Source organism: Macrosteles quadrilineatus, unplaced genomic scaffold (assembly GCF_028750875.1).
Source record: "Macrosteles quadrilineatus isolate MER2022 unplaced genomic scaffold, UCM_ALF_1.0 Scaffold_9__3_contigs__length_116548681, whole genome shotgun sequence".
Classification (NCBI taxonomy): domain Eukaryota; kingdom Metazoa; phylum Arthropoda; class Insecta; order Hemiptera; family Cicadellidae; genus Macrosteles; species Macrosteles quadrilineatus.
This window is the reverse complement of record NW_026542602.1, coordinates 37,441,625-37,459,381: the sequence shown is the minus strand read 5'-3', so window position 1 is coordinate 37,459,381 and position 17,757 is coordinate 37,441,625. Positions and strand designations below refer to the sequence as shown.

At 33.1% G+C, this 17,757-nt stretch overlaps 1 protein-coding gene across 2 annotated transcripts in view; it reads right to left on the bottom strand.

Moving 5' to 3' along the window:
- Positions 1-16,229, bottom strand: part of LOC129002398 (guanylate cyclase 32E-like) — a 124,369-nt gene extending 108,140 nt beyond the window's left edge. For both annotated transcript variants that reach the window (XM_054430174.1, XM_054430175.1), the window contains exon 1: positions 16,105-16,229. In XM_054430174.1, the coding sequence (XP_054286149.1) occupies positions 16,105-16,195 (91 nt within the window). In that variant the 5' untranslated portion in view covers positions 16,196-16,229. The remainder of the gene's footprint in view (positions 1-16,104) is intronic.
- Positions 16,230-17,757: the final 1,528 nt, after the last annotated feature.

Here is a 17,757-nt window from a genome sequence, read left to right as displayed (position 1 = left end):
AGTTTAAAAGTGTGTTTTTCATCAATATGTTATATGCAACTTTAAAATACATTTCAAGATATCACATTACGGAAATTCAGCGGTTTTTATGTTCCATTCTTAGAATATTTTGCAGGTTTTAGATGGTCCGAAACTAGCTCAAGCTGATTTTGAAAATGGCTCTTATGAGTCAGTTTTAGGAAAGTAGTCAAAGTTATTGAGTTTGATTACACTTCTTCAAACTTGGCTAATCCTGTTAACAATGGTGAACGACTCTCAAAAAGCGATTTAACTTTGAAACTGTAATTATCAATAGAATTGTTTGATTCCAAGAATCATTTAGGAGTTTCTGAACTAATTTTAAGTGTAATTGATTGAAGTGTCTTTGACCTTATCTCTAGATACCTATTATAAAATTTTAATTATAAATAAATGACAATGATATAGCCTTGCAGGTAATCTTTAACTAAACATTCAGAAATGTGAAATAATGCAGTATTTTATGGTTGATTTGTCCTATGAATATAAGGTCTAATATGAAAATGATTTAAGGTGGTTAAACGTTACTTTATCTCTTGTTTGTTGGGAATGATTAGCTTTAGTGTTAAGCATTCATATCCGTGATAGCATTCCATTAAACATTAACACATTAACATCATATAGCGAATATGATGTTAATCCACCTCAAACCTTTTACATAATTACTACCTATATGCTAAGTTTAATAAATTCAAACGAAGAAAATATGCCCTAATAAATAATTTTTAGTTTGACACATCGACAAATTATGAAAATAAATCAAGTAGAATTCTACAACGTTCTATCATAGATTGTTCTATGTTTAAATATGCATTACGATATTAAAATCTGTATACCTAAATATCTTCGTTGCAGTTTGATGATTTTCAACCTAATGGTCTAGGTATGAGACAACTGTTTTCCATCAAACATTTTGCGTGCGGAGGTGAGTACTCGCTTCCACTTTTTCACGCGTGCACAATAAGAAATATGGTTAACAAAATGTACTCGTAAGGAAATGATACGATTCGTCAGTACGTATCTATAACATAAAGCTACAAAATATGATAATATTTGCGGCCATTTGAGTGATCGTTTCCAAATGAACAAAAGTAGGAACGATTCCGTGTTAAATAGATTGATCCTGAATAATATTTCCAAAATGTTTATATTTAAGATATTTTAATGTTTAACATAGCATTTTTATAATGCAAATATCAGCTCTCCTAAATTAACAAACACTATAAAACAAACATAAATAAACATAATTTGTTCACGATACACAATTATTTGTACGAAGTACAAGATAAACCTACAACGGATAAATGCCTACTTAGTTATGTTGCAATGTACTCAGCTATTATTCTGTCGCTTTTCATGGTGTTTTAACTCTAAAACGAGCAATTCCAGTTAAACCCAACCAGTATAAGCTTCCAACAACTGCATCTACTGTAAATGTAAAGCTGGCAAATGTCTTTCCAGAACCAAACTGTCAACTAACACGTGATTTACCAATGAGGTTGAATAGTAACGTTATTATACTTCAATATAAACAACTTAAAACAATTAATATTTCTACGTTTTCGTGTGCCCATTAGCCCATTACCTTTTGATTATACGTAATGGGAAATTCAATAATGCAATTGAGTTGTTTTTATCTAGGGACACTATTTATATCGGACAAAGTCAATGTGAAACCTTTGAATTTCCTTATGACGATCGGCAACAATATATACGAATGGGTCAATTTTAAAATACTATTTTGAAACTAGCTTGCTGCCGGCTTAACCAACAATATATTTCCGTAAACAATTATTGAATTTCGTAATTTTTTTCCTTGTTCACGTTGGTTTAACAGAGCGTCAAACTCAATATGACATCGTATAATAACATCCGTTAGTGTCGAAAACCCAATGGGTGGAAAATAACATCTCGTTTGAAAATGCAAAACGTAGGTGGGTCCCCAATCACCAAACGGTAACGGAAATGCTGCCTGCTGACGCCAAAATATATTAATACTAGCAGAGTACCCGTCCTTCGTACGGGGTTGGCATATAAGTTTAAAATGCTTATTGCAGTTATACTCAAGCTTTCCGTTTGCAATGGGGGAGGAAAAAGTTTGATAAAATTTGCTTCTTTAAATTGACGGTATACTAATGGTATTACACATCTGCCATAGCCATAATGTTCTACCACTTCACCTAAACAATAAAAAAAAAAATTATTAAGAATTCACAAAAATCAAAAATTATTTATGACATCATAGACATAATCATAAATAATCCTACTTTGACAGTTCTCATTGTGTATCACAGTTTTTTCTTGCTGCTTAGCAAAAAAAAAATATGGTGCTGCACCCTGTTGGTAAATCTTATAACTTTTTAATGCTTTTGTATATCATAGAACCCACTTCTTTAGTTGAAACAGCTGACTAAATTCTTTAATCTATATCTATAAAAGAGGATGTTTGTATATATATTTGTTTGTTTGTTTGTTTGGGGGTGATAAACTCGGACACCGCTGAACCGATTGCCACGAAACTTGGTACATACGTGTAGAATGTCATGGAATAGGTTTATACACCATCAATTTCGTGATCCGTCCAATAGGCTCCGCCCCAGTGGCTCTGGAGTTTCCCATGTTAACCTTATGAGAAATGGAATTAATGAATCTTAACAGCTGTTTCAATTAAACAAGTTGGTTCTGTTCTATGATGTTCAATAGCATTAAAGTTACAAGGATTACCAACAGGGTGCAGCACTATTATTTCTTTTACATTTATGACAACAGCTAATTTGCAACCAAAAAGGTGAGTGAGCGTAGCGAACGAGCTAACCTGAAGGCAAGTGAGCGCAGCGAACGAGCTCTAACCTAAAGGTGAGTGAGCGTAGCGAACGAGCTCCAACCTAAAGGTGAGTGAGCGTAGCGAACGAACTTCAACCAGGACGTGATTGAGCCATGCGAACGAGATCATCTTGAAAATTAAGAAGTTAAACGGGGCAAAGCCCGCGGGTTACAGCTAGTTCCCTTTAAATATGAACTAGTGGCTTGAAGGGGCAATAGCCCCTATATATATTCTAGTAATTATTTTGTACAATTTATTAGTCTCATGGGTTACCCTACCTTGATTGTAGTTTAAGATTTTGTATATTATAATGTAATAGTTATTACATACCTGTATAAAGCATTTTGATGTCTGCTCTGTTAAAAATTAAAATTCCAAAGGACTTTTCATGCCCCCAAATTATCATGCCCAGACCTTTAACATAAGACCTCTCCCAGCTTTTTACGGCCTCCCGTTCGCTCACAATTTCATTGTAAAATGTTGGGCTTACGGAGTTAGATATATAGATTTTATGTGAAAATTTCCCTTGTAAATTTAAATGGCATATTACGATCTGTAGTTATTAGTTTTATTTTTGGCCAGAAAAATTGTTCACTTTGCTTCTCAAGTAATTACTACTAATTTTACACTTTTTTTAGACATAGGTACCTAACACAACCAATCGTACTCCATTAACTAATCCAGACCCTAGGTTAATATTTCTAATGAGCACTACTATTGAACCAACTTTTAAAACTAATTTGTGTGGTGGCATTCCAGATGGTGCAATTGAAATACGGTTGTATATAGTCAATTAGTATTTTAAACCTCTCTTTAGGGTTAGTATACATTTTACAGTACATTACATACTGTATTACCATATGCTTTAAATAAAGTTAACCCACATGTTTTAAAGTAAACAAAGCAGACATGACAGATTCCCATGTTATTTAAATGTGAATTATTTTATTCCATAAGGACCTTTTGGTGCATAATTAAGAAAAATTAATAGTTTTCCCTCAAAATTCACGTCAAGACCTTTAAAATAAGACCCCTCCCATCCTTCTACGGCCATCCAGTCACTCACAATTTCTTTACAAAAATTTTACTTACGGAATTATATATATAGATACTCATAAGGTTGGAAACTACAGAGCCACTGGGGCGGAGCCCGAAAGGATTTTTGAGATAAGAATATGCCTATATGTTAATCGGGAATGTGAGCTATCATCGTGCCAAATTTCAGCCCAATCCGTCCAGTGGTTTATGCGTGATTGAACTTCAAACAAACAAACACACAAACTTTCACATTTATAATATTAGTAAGATTATAATATTAGTAAGATTTAGTGTTATACAATTTTTAGGTTATTAACCATCTGCTTTACGTTTTATGTTTAGTGCAGAGATTCCAGACGAGTATGTAATAACTTCATCCGACACTTTATGAATTAATTTAAAGCTTTAACCAAATAAAACAATAACTCAGAAGATCATTTTGAATACTTCTCCGTAGGCCTACACGTTGAAACTGATTTAAATTAATATGTCTCAGTCACAGCTATTAAGAAAATGTATCATATCCTTCCAGCATTAAACATGAAAGTGTTTACAAAGTATGTTTTAACTGTGCAATATATATTTTGACATGGCTATAAACCTCAAACCGTTTATCCGATTGTTAAACTTTAGTTGTGAAATTTATTCGTATATTAGCAATACTAACTTAAATTCTGGTTTTACTCGTTCCTATGTTCTGGTTACTATGGGGACTGGGGATGTGCTAAGCAAATTTTAAATGTAAATGCAATAGAAAAATTCATAACTTAAATATAAAGGCCATTTTTGACAAACACGCTCTTATAGTGCGCAGGCGTGTTACAAAGAAAAAAGCGCCATGTAGAACTACTGACATTAACAAATTATCAAAAATTAAAAATAAGTTAAGACGTAAATATTGGCAAACTAAAGATGGCAGAGAATGGGAACAGTACAAAACTATTAGGAATGAGTTGAATATTTTAGTACACAAAGCAAAAAGGTCTTACTACATGAAAACCCTGAGTAATTCAAAGAAATCTAGTGAATTCTGGTCAGTCATGCGAAGTTGCAATGTAGGTGATGATAGTAGACCAAACGATTATTCATTTGCAAGTATTAATGAAATTAACAAGCATTTCGTTGACATGGGATCTAACTCAAGCCCGGATCAAAACTTAATTGAATATTACATGACCAATAAATTACACGGCATCAAAGCATTTCAATTTGCTTACGTAACAGAACTAGAGGTCCAAAAAGCAATGAATGAAATAAGCTCAAAAGCAAAGGGAAATGATGGTATAAATATTTTTATGATTAAATCAATGAGTCCGTACTGTCTTTAAGCAATTACTCATTTGATCAACCAGTCACTAGCTACAGGATACTTCCCAGATGCCTGGAAAGAAAGTATTGTGATCCCACTAAGTTGTGATCACTATTGTGCCTAAAACTAAGCATCCGACGAATGTTAAAGATCTAAGACCTATATCAGTACTGCCAACATTATCAAAGGTTCTAGGGAAAATTGTAGTCAAACAGATTTCAGATTTTATCGAAAAAGAAAGCATTTTACCAAAACAACAATCAGGTTTCAGGAAACAATACAGCACTTGCACTTCGCTTCTAAATTTGTATAGTGATCTCTTAGAAACAAAAGATAATAGTAAATGTAGCTCTTTAATCATGTTGGATTACTCTCAAGCGTTTGATTCATTATCTCATACATTGTTGTTAGCCAAACTACACTATTTCGGATTTAATGACACAGCATTAAAATGGGTCGAATCTTACCTCAAAAACAGAACTCAGGTAACAAAAATCATCGGTAAAGTATCATCTCCCCTGTCAAAAGAAAGAGGAATTCCCCAAGGAACATGCTTAGGTCCAATATTCTACAATATATACACTGCTGACATCACAAAAATTGTTAAAACGTGCAATTTACATTTGTATGCTGATGATTGCCAGATACACCTGTCCTATGGTAAAACATGTTACGCTAAAGCCTTTGATGTCATTAATAATGAGCTGAATGCTATATCTGTCTGGTCAAAGAGCCATGGATTGAAACTGAACAACGATAAATGTTCAGTTCTCCATATTGCACCGCAAGACGTTTTAAACAAAATTAGGCAAGACATGGTCAGTAAAATTAAAATAAATGGGACAGCCATCAATATATGCGAGAAACTAAAAACGCTAGGAGTAATTCTTGACGAAGACCTGACGCTAACTGACCATGTAAACCTCATGTGTCAGCGAGCCCTTGGCCAGCTGCAGGGTCTATATAGATTGAAAGGAATTTTACCTGAGAACGCCAAAATAAAACTAGTAAGGGCCTTGGTATTGTCAGTTTTTGATTATTGTCTTCCAGCATACGGAAATAGCATTACGAAAGGCGACCTAAATAAAATACAACGAATACAAAATGCATCACTTAGATTTATTTATAATTGCACGAGAAGAGATCACATAACTCCTTACAGAAACGCTGCAAACATTATGCAAATTAAAGATAATTGTGTATACCTAACCTGCAGCCTGATACGTAAAGCTATAGAGCATGGCCAGCCTGAGTACCTGTGTGAGAAACTTCTCTCTCGCCGAGATGTCTCTGTCCGCAGCACGAGACAGGACAAGTTGTTGCACTTTCCTAGAGTCAGGCATGAAGTGGGGAGGCGCGCCTTCTCATACTTCGGCCCTACCATGTATAATGCTCTCCCCGATCAAGTAATAAGGGCCAACTCTTTGAACACTTTTAAAAAAAGGTTAAAGGACTATTTGTTTGCTAAAAGTAATTGTCTAAAGTAAATGTATGTTTTTATTGTTAATTGGTCTAGTCCTAGTATTGCAGATTCTGGTTATTTTAAGTAATGTTTGTTATAGATTTTTTAATATTTTAAGATTGTTTAATAGATTGTTGGTATGGATTGTTTTACATTGTTTTCATAGATTTTTTATATATTGTTTTATAGTTAGTTTTTATGAATTTTTTATTAGTATTAAGGACAAGAGTTGTTTTGAAAAGCAGAAATATTGTATCTGAAAAACGCTTGCTAAATAAAGACAATATTATTATTATTATTATTATTATTACTACATGTATGTTGCAATACTTTTGATTATAGTGGGTTTACTTCAAGTGTTTATTTTTATGAGAAAAATAATAATGCAAAGGTTTTTGTAGTTTTATTTATTCAAGCCTCCGAATGGGATCTCCCAAAAACACACAGACCAGTAAAAGTCAAACCCACTCATAAGATCTGTGTGTACCGTATCCAGTATACCGCTATTCTGACAATAATTAACGTAACAAAAAGTGTAATATGTACAATGACCCTTATAAAATTTATATTAACATTAAACTCCACTGTAAATAAAAATGTCAATGAGTTGTAGACTTGAGGAAATGGTTTGTGAAGTATTCTTAATTACTTTAATTGTGTGATAAATAAAACCCAAGTATGCTTTAGATTTGTCACGGTACTCGACATTTAACCGCGTTTAACGGACTAATGTGATTCTAGCTCTAAAAGCAAGCAATTACAGCAAAATGTTAGCATAGACCAGTCTGAATAGGCTTCCGGCAAACCTAATGCATTGCTGAACACGTTCTTTTCACAGTTAAATAGTCATTTACCCTACCATATTTATCATTAAGCTATTAAAATACTGTAAATTTTACCATCAGCTTCTTAATTCAGCTAATAATTTTATTTTTCGTACTAAGAAAAATAATTTAAAGTCGATTGGAAGAAAATTTTAACGGAACGGAAAAAATTTCACTAAAGACGTTTTCCCCTTGTGCTTTATTTTAAGCACATTCATTTGTGTCAAAGGAGCAGTTTCGTAATTTGCATTGAACACGGCAACTGTATGAACGAAGTCTGTTTTAATTACGCATGAGTAAATTAAAACTAGTTGAAAGTGTAATATTCTCTTTGACGAACGAATTATTGTCCTAAAAATAAATGTGAGTTTTAAAACGCAGTAATTATTGTACAGGGTGTTTCCAAATTGTCTGGACATATTTGGTGGACTACCATGTAAGTATGGGTCTAAAATGCCTAGATTTCAATCTGTCACACGGTTTGTGATTTTCTAATTTACTTTTAATGCATTTTTCAAGATAGAAGTTTCAAAATTGGTATACATGTGGGTATAGAAGGTAAAAACAGCTTAAAATATTTTGTTCCAATATTTCAAGCCTTTTCAATATGGCGGAAATTTAAAATCTTTTCTCCCAAATTTCATAAAACCCGTATTTATTAATAAAATTGTTTGTATGATCAAAAGGATAGAGAATTTAAATACTTATAAAATATGACCTTCTTTTTAAAACCTGACAAACAACCAAGCTACCATTTTCCCCTAGAATAGAACCTAACTTGAGCAGTACAGTAGTCCTTAAAAATTACGTAACCGAATGTAAAATAAAACTGTTAATTTGGTTGTTTGTCATCCGATTTCAACAAACCATGTCTCATTTGTTTTGGATTTAAATTATCTATCTTTTTATCATAAAACGGTTGTCTTAATAAATACGGTATTCACGAAATTCGGAAGAAAATATTTTAAATGGCCGCCATATTGAAATAGCTTGAGATATTAGAACAACGTTTTAAGCTCTTTTTACCTTTTAAACTACACATTTATTAACATTTTTTTAATTTATATCTTGTAAAATGCTTAAGATGTAAAATAATTTTTAAAAGTCACAAACAGACCGACAGACAGAAATCTAGGCAATTTTAGACCCATACTAATATGGAATTTTATGTTTGTCTTAGCCCATGGAACAGGTCCACAAAATAAGTCCAAACAATTTGGAAACACCCTGTACTGTATAAAAATTATATTTGATGTTTTATTGCAGCGGTCAGCAAAAATGTCTTAATCAATGAATTTGAGTGGTGATAATTATCCGATCATCCATGCTTTTGATGAGTATGAACTCAGTCAGTATCGTGACGGAATGTCAAGCCAAAACAGCCAAGTCGTGGGTTCGAGCTCTGCTGCCACCAATTAATGTATTGGTACCGTCATCGACTATATACCATAATGTGGTGTACAGTATAGTCAATGGTACTGTTCATTCATGTACGGTGCCTTGCTCTAATGACAAGTTCAACAATAGATCTATGGTTCAACGCACAGGCCTAGCCCACGAGGATGTGTGCATGTTAATGTTCCAGATTGAAACTTAGATTAAAGGAGTAGTTGTCCACTCTTTTAATACATGATTGAACCTCTTTTGAGAATCGAAAAAGGCTTTCCTTTGTTTACGTTAGTTCACCAGAGCGTAAAAGACAGTGTGACACCTCATAACAACAACCGGCGTAGAAAACCGAATGGGTGGAAAATAACATCCATCGTAAAAATGTTTACAGTAATGAGTGGATCCACAAAACAAAATGCTGCTTACCAATGTGTTAACCAGTCATGTCAAGTCTTACCACTGGCAAAATTATTTCTAAATGAAAATATCTAAGTGTAGTTTTACTTATCAATAATTCTTATAGCTTATAATATTCTTCAGATTCCGTTTAGAATCACTTCTCGGGTTGGTACTTTCAGCAAAAATGATAAATAAAGATACAAGAGTATGTTACATTTAGAATTGCTACTAATATAAAACCAAGTAAAACAGTGTTTTTAGGGGTCGATGATGATATTTTTGCAAGTTCATGCAAGTGTATTATGTTAAAAGTACTTTTGTATTATAGAGAGTTAGATTTATCTATATATATAAAAGAGGATGTATGTATATATATGTGTTTGTTTGTTTGTTTGGGGGTGATAAACTCGGACACCGCTGAACCGATTGCCACGAAACTTGGTACATACGTGTAGAATGTCATGGAATAGGTTTATACACCATCAATTTCGTGATCCGTCCAATAGGCTCCGCCCCAGTGGCTCTGGAGTTTCCCATGTTAACCTTATGAGAAATGGAATTAATGAATCTTAACAGCTGTTTCAATTAAACAAGTTGGTTCTGTTCTATGATGTTCAATAGCATTAAAGTTACAAGGATTACCAACAGGGTGCAGCACTATTATTTCTTTTACATTTATGACAACAGCTAATTTGCAACCAAAAAGGTGAGTGAGCGTAGCGAACGAGCTAACCTGAAGGCAAGTGAGCGTAGCGAACGAGCTAACCTGAAGGCAAGTGAGCGCAGCGAACGAGCTCCAACCTAAAGGTGAGTGAGCGTAGCGAACGAGCTCCAACCTAAAGGTGAGTGAGCGTAGCGAACGAACTTCAACCAGGACGTGATTGAGCCATGCGAACGAGATCATCTTGAAAATTAAGAAGTTAAACGGGGCAAAGCCCGCGGGTTACAGCTAGTTTTATTGTAAATTTAAATTACGTATTTCTTGTGTAGCTTTTGTTCATTAAAATGTCTGAATTATTATTTCATAAAGTTTATAAAATAAATTACTTTACTTAATTTAGTAGGCTAAGTTTGTTGGATAATAAGTGTTACATTATTTTAGAAAGAGCATAACATAGACTAGTTTATTATTTACCTGAATGATAATATTATGTTATGACTCAGCTGTTTGTGTTAGCTCGATGCTGTGATAGCTTTGTGAAAGTAGTAACTTATATCATAGACAAATCCAAACAAAAATATAATTTAGTATATTTACCGTCTTGTGAGTAACAGGTGTTGGTTAGTCTATGGTAACAGTATAAGCGTAAATAAATGTTTACCTAACCCGCCATGTTAAACTTCCCTATCCCAAGCGTGATGTATATAACTTCGTAACTTCTCGAGTGATGTAAAGTTGGAAAAAACTCACTCGGTGATGTAATGAAACCCATTTAAATAACATTGAGTGCTTAACTTAAAAAATATACCTCTATGGAGCCAACGACGTTCAACGCTAGAAATCAGCTGCGCGCTTCAATTTGATTGTTATGTTTTGAAGAATTTTCCTAACCTAGCTTTTGTTTGTAAATGAACGTTACTGTTAGAAGATGAGTGAAATGGATAATGAAAAATATTGTTCGTAACCTCCTGTATATTGTCGGGTCAGGTAAAATCTTGTACGTTACACGTTACGCAAGAGCGTGTTTACATCACTTCGGTAAATTATGCAACTCGCTTCCGCTCGTTGCACAACATTCACCTGCGTGATGTAAAAACTCTCTTACTACACTTGTAAGGTAAATAGCTATTTAAGTGTTATAAGACGTTTCTTTATTTGCTTTCCGTAAATTTAATAACACGTACAATGCTGATCAAGATGGTATTTAAAATAAGCAACACTAATTTCTCAACAGCTTCTGACAACAACCATAATTAAATCATACCTTTGAAAACATTATAATTTCAATGAAAGGATCATTTCCATTATATCATCATTTATATACGAGTATTCTATATTAGTTAGGAAATATGTTACACAAAATTTACAATTAGAAGTTCAGCTTGACTGATTCATTCATTAAACGAACAACAACAGAGAAACACCATCATAACTTAATCTTTGTTATTAGCAATATATAAATTCAAATTTATTTAAAAAATTGAAATCTTACTACACATTGTAGTCTGCTGTAGAACAAAGAATAATATTACATTAAATTTTGCAAGTTTGATTAAACCTAATTATGATAGTTGTTATATAGGTGGTTTCTTATAATATTAATAGAAAATTTTATGGCTGTTAAAGATATTAAATATAGCACTTGATTTTCCAACTTGAATTTCTTCCAAAATTTCTCAACTTGTTCAGGAATTGTTCCTCTTGATCCAATGAGTAGTCCATATACTTCGAATTTTGATATTTTATATTTCTCTGAATAATATGGGATAGTTTTCTTGTAAATATTTACTTTTTCTTCATGGACTTCCTGTGGCTGATTTTCATTTGTCTCAAGACGAACTGTTGGGTCTATAATGAGACCGAAATCTTTCTCCTTGTCTATAACAATGATGTCACTCCGCCTCACAGAGCCCTCTTCTTCTATAGCCGTGACCTCTTCATAGACCTCGTAACTTTTCTTTCTGAATTGATCAGCTATGATTTTTCTGATGGTATGGTGGCGGGTATTTCGTAGAAGACTACTAAATGGGCACTTTCCAAGGACGTGGGCAAGAGTTTCAAGAGTAAATTTCTCAGATACAGGACAATGCCTGCACTGGTTCCCGTCCCTGGATCTCCCATGAAGACTTCTAAGAGGAATAACGTCTCCGACCATTTTCAAGTATTGTTTGAACTCAGCTTCTGTGAGGCCACATCCTCTAGCCAAATTTTTATTGATCTTGTTACATTCTTTGAAAAGAACCACCCCATTCCCTTTGTATGGAAGTTTACACCAATTTTTATACTCTAAGTCTCGTAAGGTTTCTCGCAGTATCTTGGGTTTTGATTCAATAAATTCAATACTTAAATTCAATTTTTCCAGACAAAACCTAATTTCTTCGTCAAATTGACGAATATTAAGTAAGTAGGGGTTTCCCGTTTGTTTTAATACGCGACATATGTTTATATGTTGGATTGATGATTCCCACATTGATTTACATAACCCAATCCCTTTGTTTTTAGTACTTGTATAAAACATAGAATTTGGCATATCATTTGGAAGATCTAAGATTTCCTTTGTTGTTGATCTTATCACTTTATCAACATCGTCAAAGAATTTCATTGTAATTTTCTTAATTGGTGCGGTTTGAAAAGGATATATTAAAGATGGCCAAATATTATGATTCAATACATACATTTTTTGTTCAGACCTTAAAAAAGGAGAACATGTTAATTTTTCAATTTTGTTTATCAATGAACTAATTGTTTTTTCAGAGTCAAATACTATGCTTTCAGAAAAATTTACTCCTAAGTATTTAATTTTTTCATTAAATGTTATAGATTTTATTTCTTTTGAACATATTTGGAAGTTTTCCTCTTGTAATCTACCTTTTTCAATGTTAATAATTTTAGTTTTTGATATATTTATAGTTAATCCAATTTCTCTGAAGAAGTCACAAATCGAATCGAATAATAAGAGAGCACTTTCTCTATTCTTACCAATTAAAATGGTATCGTCAGCGAATCCTAGAATACTTAGAGAAGGCATGTCCTTGCATAGCTTATACCCTAGCTCCTCACTTACGGCATGTTGTGACATTTCAGAGAGGATATGGTCAATACATAGGTTATACAAAGTGGGTGACAATGGAGATCCCTGCATTACACCCCTTTGTATTTTGATGTCCTTTGTTTTCCCTCTATGAGTTTCAACTTTTGTAACATTGCCTATTTGGAGTTTAATTATTATTTCAATCAGTTTCCTAGGAATAGGTAGCTCCTGCAAGACTGAGGATAAGTGGTTATGGCCGATATTGTCGTACGCTTTCTCAATATCCAGAAACATAATACAGCAGTCGGTTTTCTTTGATTTTGCTGATCTCAATACCTCATTTAGAATACTTGTATTAAGATGGGAACCAGGGGTATTAGAAAAACCTCCTTGAAACTGGTTAAATTTGATATATTCTTTTAGTCTTTTGTCCAATATTTTTTCTAATATCCTCCTTAAAACAGAACATATTGTGATTGGTCTCCAGTTATTAACCTCTTTTTTGTCTCCACCTTTATCAATTAAAATAGTTCGTGCTCTTTGAAATGATGAAGGTATCTGGTTTGTAAGGTGTATCGTGTTATAAATTGAACAGAGGATCTTTGCTACTTTCTTAAGTTTTACAATTCTCATTAATATATTGTCAGGTCCCGGAGAAGTGTCAATTTTTATTGCATTTATTGCTCTCACGACTTCTTCTACAGTAATTTTTTGATTATAATGCGAATCTAAGTCTTTCACTATTGTGTCTTCCACATTGTTATATGACATTTTCATATTTTCATTTGGATTGGAGAAACGTGTGGTAAAACCTTCGTGTAATGTTTTTAGATCAATTTCACATCCTTTATTACCGTCTCCGATTATCCTTCTCACAGCTTTCCTACGCCTATTATAGTATTCAAATTGGATCAGATCATATTCATACTTTTATTTTCTCTTTTTCCTTTCGTTTTTAGTTTTCCTTTCTGGGTTGGATGATTTCTTATAATTACTATTTTGAGGATAGTCTTGTTTCTTTTTCCTTAATTTATAAAACCTGTAAGAAGGATGTTTAGGCCCAGGAAGATTGTGTAAAGCGTGAGATAAAAACTTGGAAAACTTATCAAAATTTTCAGAGAATAACTCAAAGTGTGTTTGTTCTTAATTGAAGACTGTTAACCAAGAATCGAGATCCTTGTTTATGCGATCACTTTCGCTATTTACTTTGCTTGACATATTGTTTGTTTTATCATCCAATTTGTCTGGAGACTGTGTTTTTGAGCTTTCTGGACAATACTTGTTTAGAATTATATCACGATGTTTATTGTGGTGGCTCTTTGAAATATGGAGAGATAATCCTTTTTTGCTTTTAAAGAGTTTTCCGCATTCGCCACAAGTTTGATCATTTGATTGATCTACTTTACTGTTACATTCCTCACTTTTTTTAAATTTATGATCTTCAACTGAGGTTTGCTTTATGCCTTCCAACGATTTATTTCTAATCTTAGTTGCTTGACATTTATTATTAGGGACATTTAAACTCTGTTTTTTTAGACATTCAATTTCATTATAGATATTACCTACAAGAAAATCCTGTTTATACATCTTGTCCGATATGGTTAAGTTATTGTTTATTATTCTGTTACAAACAATTTTTGCAAAATGTAGGCAGTACACACCACACTCAACTCTTCCACGTTGTTGAAGACAATCTACTTCTAACATATTAATCTCATCAGTTCCCAAGCTGCATTTACTCAGTCTTTCGGTCATTTTCTTGGCAATCTGACTGTTGGATGGAGATTTTGAGTCAAAATGATATGTTGTGTTTTTATATACGTCACAGATCAACAGAGACCAATGACAAGCATTCTCCTTTTCCTCATTAGTTTTATTATTTATTATTAAGAAAATAAATTCACTTTTTGACAATTTCATTTCATCTTTGATTGTTTTAAGGACAAAACTTTCGCTTCCCACACGCAGCAAATGTACTACAGCTTGAGGAATAAATACACAATTTAGGGGTAGCTGCAAACAATTTGATGCCCAAAGGTCTATCTCGAAGTCTCTAAGTTCATACCACAATTTTGTGGAACTATAACTACAGGTTCTGGTTCTACTTTTTCTTAAATTATCTGATTCTGTTATATAATAATTGTCATGAGTTGCCTTGATATGAGACTTAAGTCTATAAAAATGTTTTTTACAAAACGGACACTCTTCTTTTGATACATCATTGCTATTTTCAGGCCCAGGGTTTTCTTCTATGTCTCCACATAAAAGAATCAAATTAATCAAAAAGAAGTAAGATACATAAAGCTTTAGGTTAAGTGATCGCCAAATAACTTTCCATTTAGATTTATTTTTTCTGTTCTTTGTTCTATCTAACATTTTGTTTTTTAATGAAAAATCATTTGAAATTTGGAAGTATATACATCTCATGTTAATTTCGGGATGAATATTTTTAAGAGAAATATGTATGGTTTCTTGTCTACAGATTGAAACCAATATTTTTACCAGTACTATAATCAGTATTGTTCTTATGAGAGAACCAAAAGAAATTTTTGAATGCATTATTTTCATGTTGCCTAGTAACCAAAAGATTACAGATATTTTAATTTTGATTTCCTAACCCCAAATTAAACACAAACTTCAACTTAAAACTATGAACTTGGTTTGAATTCACTTAAAAAGATTTATACATCCGGACATCACAAACTCACTAATTTAACTGAAATTACATTCAAAATCACCAAAACACTCTGAAAATATCTCAAATTCATTAAAAATGTAGGAACAAAATCTCAAAACAACTTTTAAGTTAGCCACATCAGCTGTCACATATATATATCTTATAAGCTTCATTACCATATTATTTATTAAAACATCTAATGAAATTTTATTAATTTTATAGGCTATCCTTAATATTTCAATGCTTTCTAATTAAAATTATTAGTCTACTTTTTGGTTGAGCTTAGTTTTATATTTTTATAAATAAATAATGTATTCATCACACCAGGCAAAACTTTAACTTTACGTTGTATGATTATACTTACTAAATTGTATAAAACTAACAGCCCAACTACTTCAACAATCTTTCAAAATTATATAAAAATCCCTTTTATTCTTTTTCAGAAATATTCTTAAAATAATGTTAAACTTACCCGCACTCTCCCCTGGCCAGTTGTCGGAGCAAGAGCACACGACGACCGCCAGTCCGCACACAAACATGGTGTAGGCCGCGAGGGCCGTCATATTCGCGGCGCGGAGGCTACAGCGGCGTCGGGGCGCTGGCAGGGTCGGCGGCAATATGACACTAGCCGTCGCGGCGCGGAGCTGCGCCAGGTGCTCATGCGCCGACGATATCAATGGGGCAGCAGGTAGCGTCACATTCATACACTGTGAATCAAAGTGGCTATAGTACAGAGTGTATAGCAATTAATTGACTTATATACAGTAATCCTAATTACAATTTTGAAGCCTGTTTCATGCTGGTCTCGTTTAGACTATTTCAAAATAATTGTATAGCCGCCAGATTATTTTTTATGCTTTTAAAGGGTTAAGCGTTTGAATACCTAAAAAAATAATGGATTGTTGGTTTTGTAGTGACGAATCGTTTCGGTTCTGGACCATCTTTGGGCTACAAGGAGTGAAAATCAATCACTTAATTTTAAGGTAGTAAATAAATTTCAATTGGAACTATTACTAAAAACACATCACACACGAAAATATTCCGTTCGTTTTTGTGAACTAAATCGTAACTTGGGTATCGTATCGTAGCTGGGTTCTCACGTTTAAGTAGTGAAAAGTAACAAATAAGTTAGTAAGTGCAGTACGTTTACAATAGCATAATAAGGCCTCTCCACAAACTATATATTAACACATTTAATCATAAAATGTATGATATTATCCAAAAGAAAAACTGGACTGCCTGGACAAACAATCGTCAGTGTCATATGACAGTGTGGGGGATAAATCAAAAGCCAAAACTAAGAGTGATGGGGTTGAAATATTGCCTACATTTGTCTGGCCTCTGGTCCACAGTCTTCTTTATTTCTACAAGCAGTTTTGATGTCACCAAATATACGTATAACCACAAAAATAACTTCCAAATATGTAACAAGTCATTTAGTACTTAAATATGCCTTGCTATGTTATAACACACCTTTTAAAGTTCAAACTATTGTACATTTAGTGACAGCCCTTAGTGGGTTTATTCCTGAATATATTGTTTGGTAAAGGAAAGGTAAGCTAAGCTTTCATCTATACATACAATCTATAAAGTAGGGGAGAAATGTGTACAATAAGTTAACGTAAAATATTCAAGTTGCCGTAAAAATAACTACCAAAATGTTAACTATTTATCTGTTGTATGGAAACGTGTTGTGTTTCCAAAAGTCAACATTGAATATACGCACGAGACCATTGTTTGTTCTTGTTTGGTTCTTTAATGACTGTTCTTTGTTGGTTCTTCCTGAAGGGATTATTTAGTGTAGGATACGCATTTACATTCCCTTGGAACCACCAATTTGGTAGTAAACTATGCTTTGAGTTTTATCAAATACTTTTCCATTTTAATGTCCCCAGAGGCCAAAAACACCATTCGTTCTAATTTATATTTGTACATAGGGAGGGTGAGAGAGAGAGTTATATATGTGTCCGTCCGGGTTTATATATGAATTTATCTTATACTAAAATATTAATATTTTACTAAAAAACACATTTTATTAGTTTCCTTGTAGCAGCAAACCTAGGTACAGTACTCGTTAAACCTAATAATATTTAAATAGATTTAATTAAAAAACTACTTAGACAAA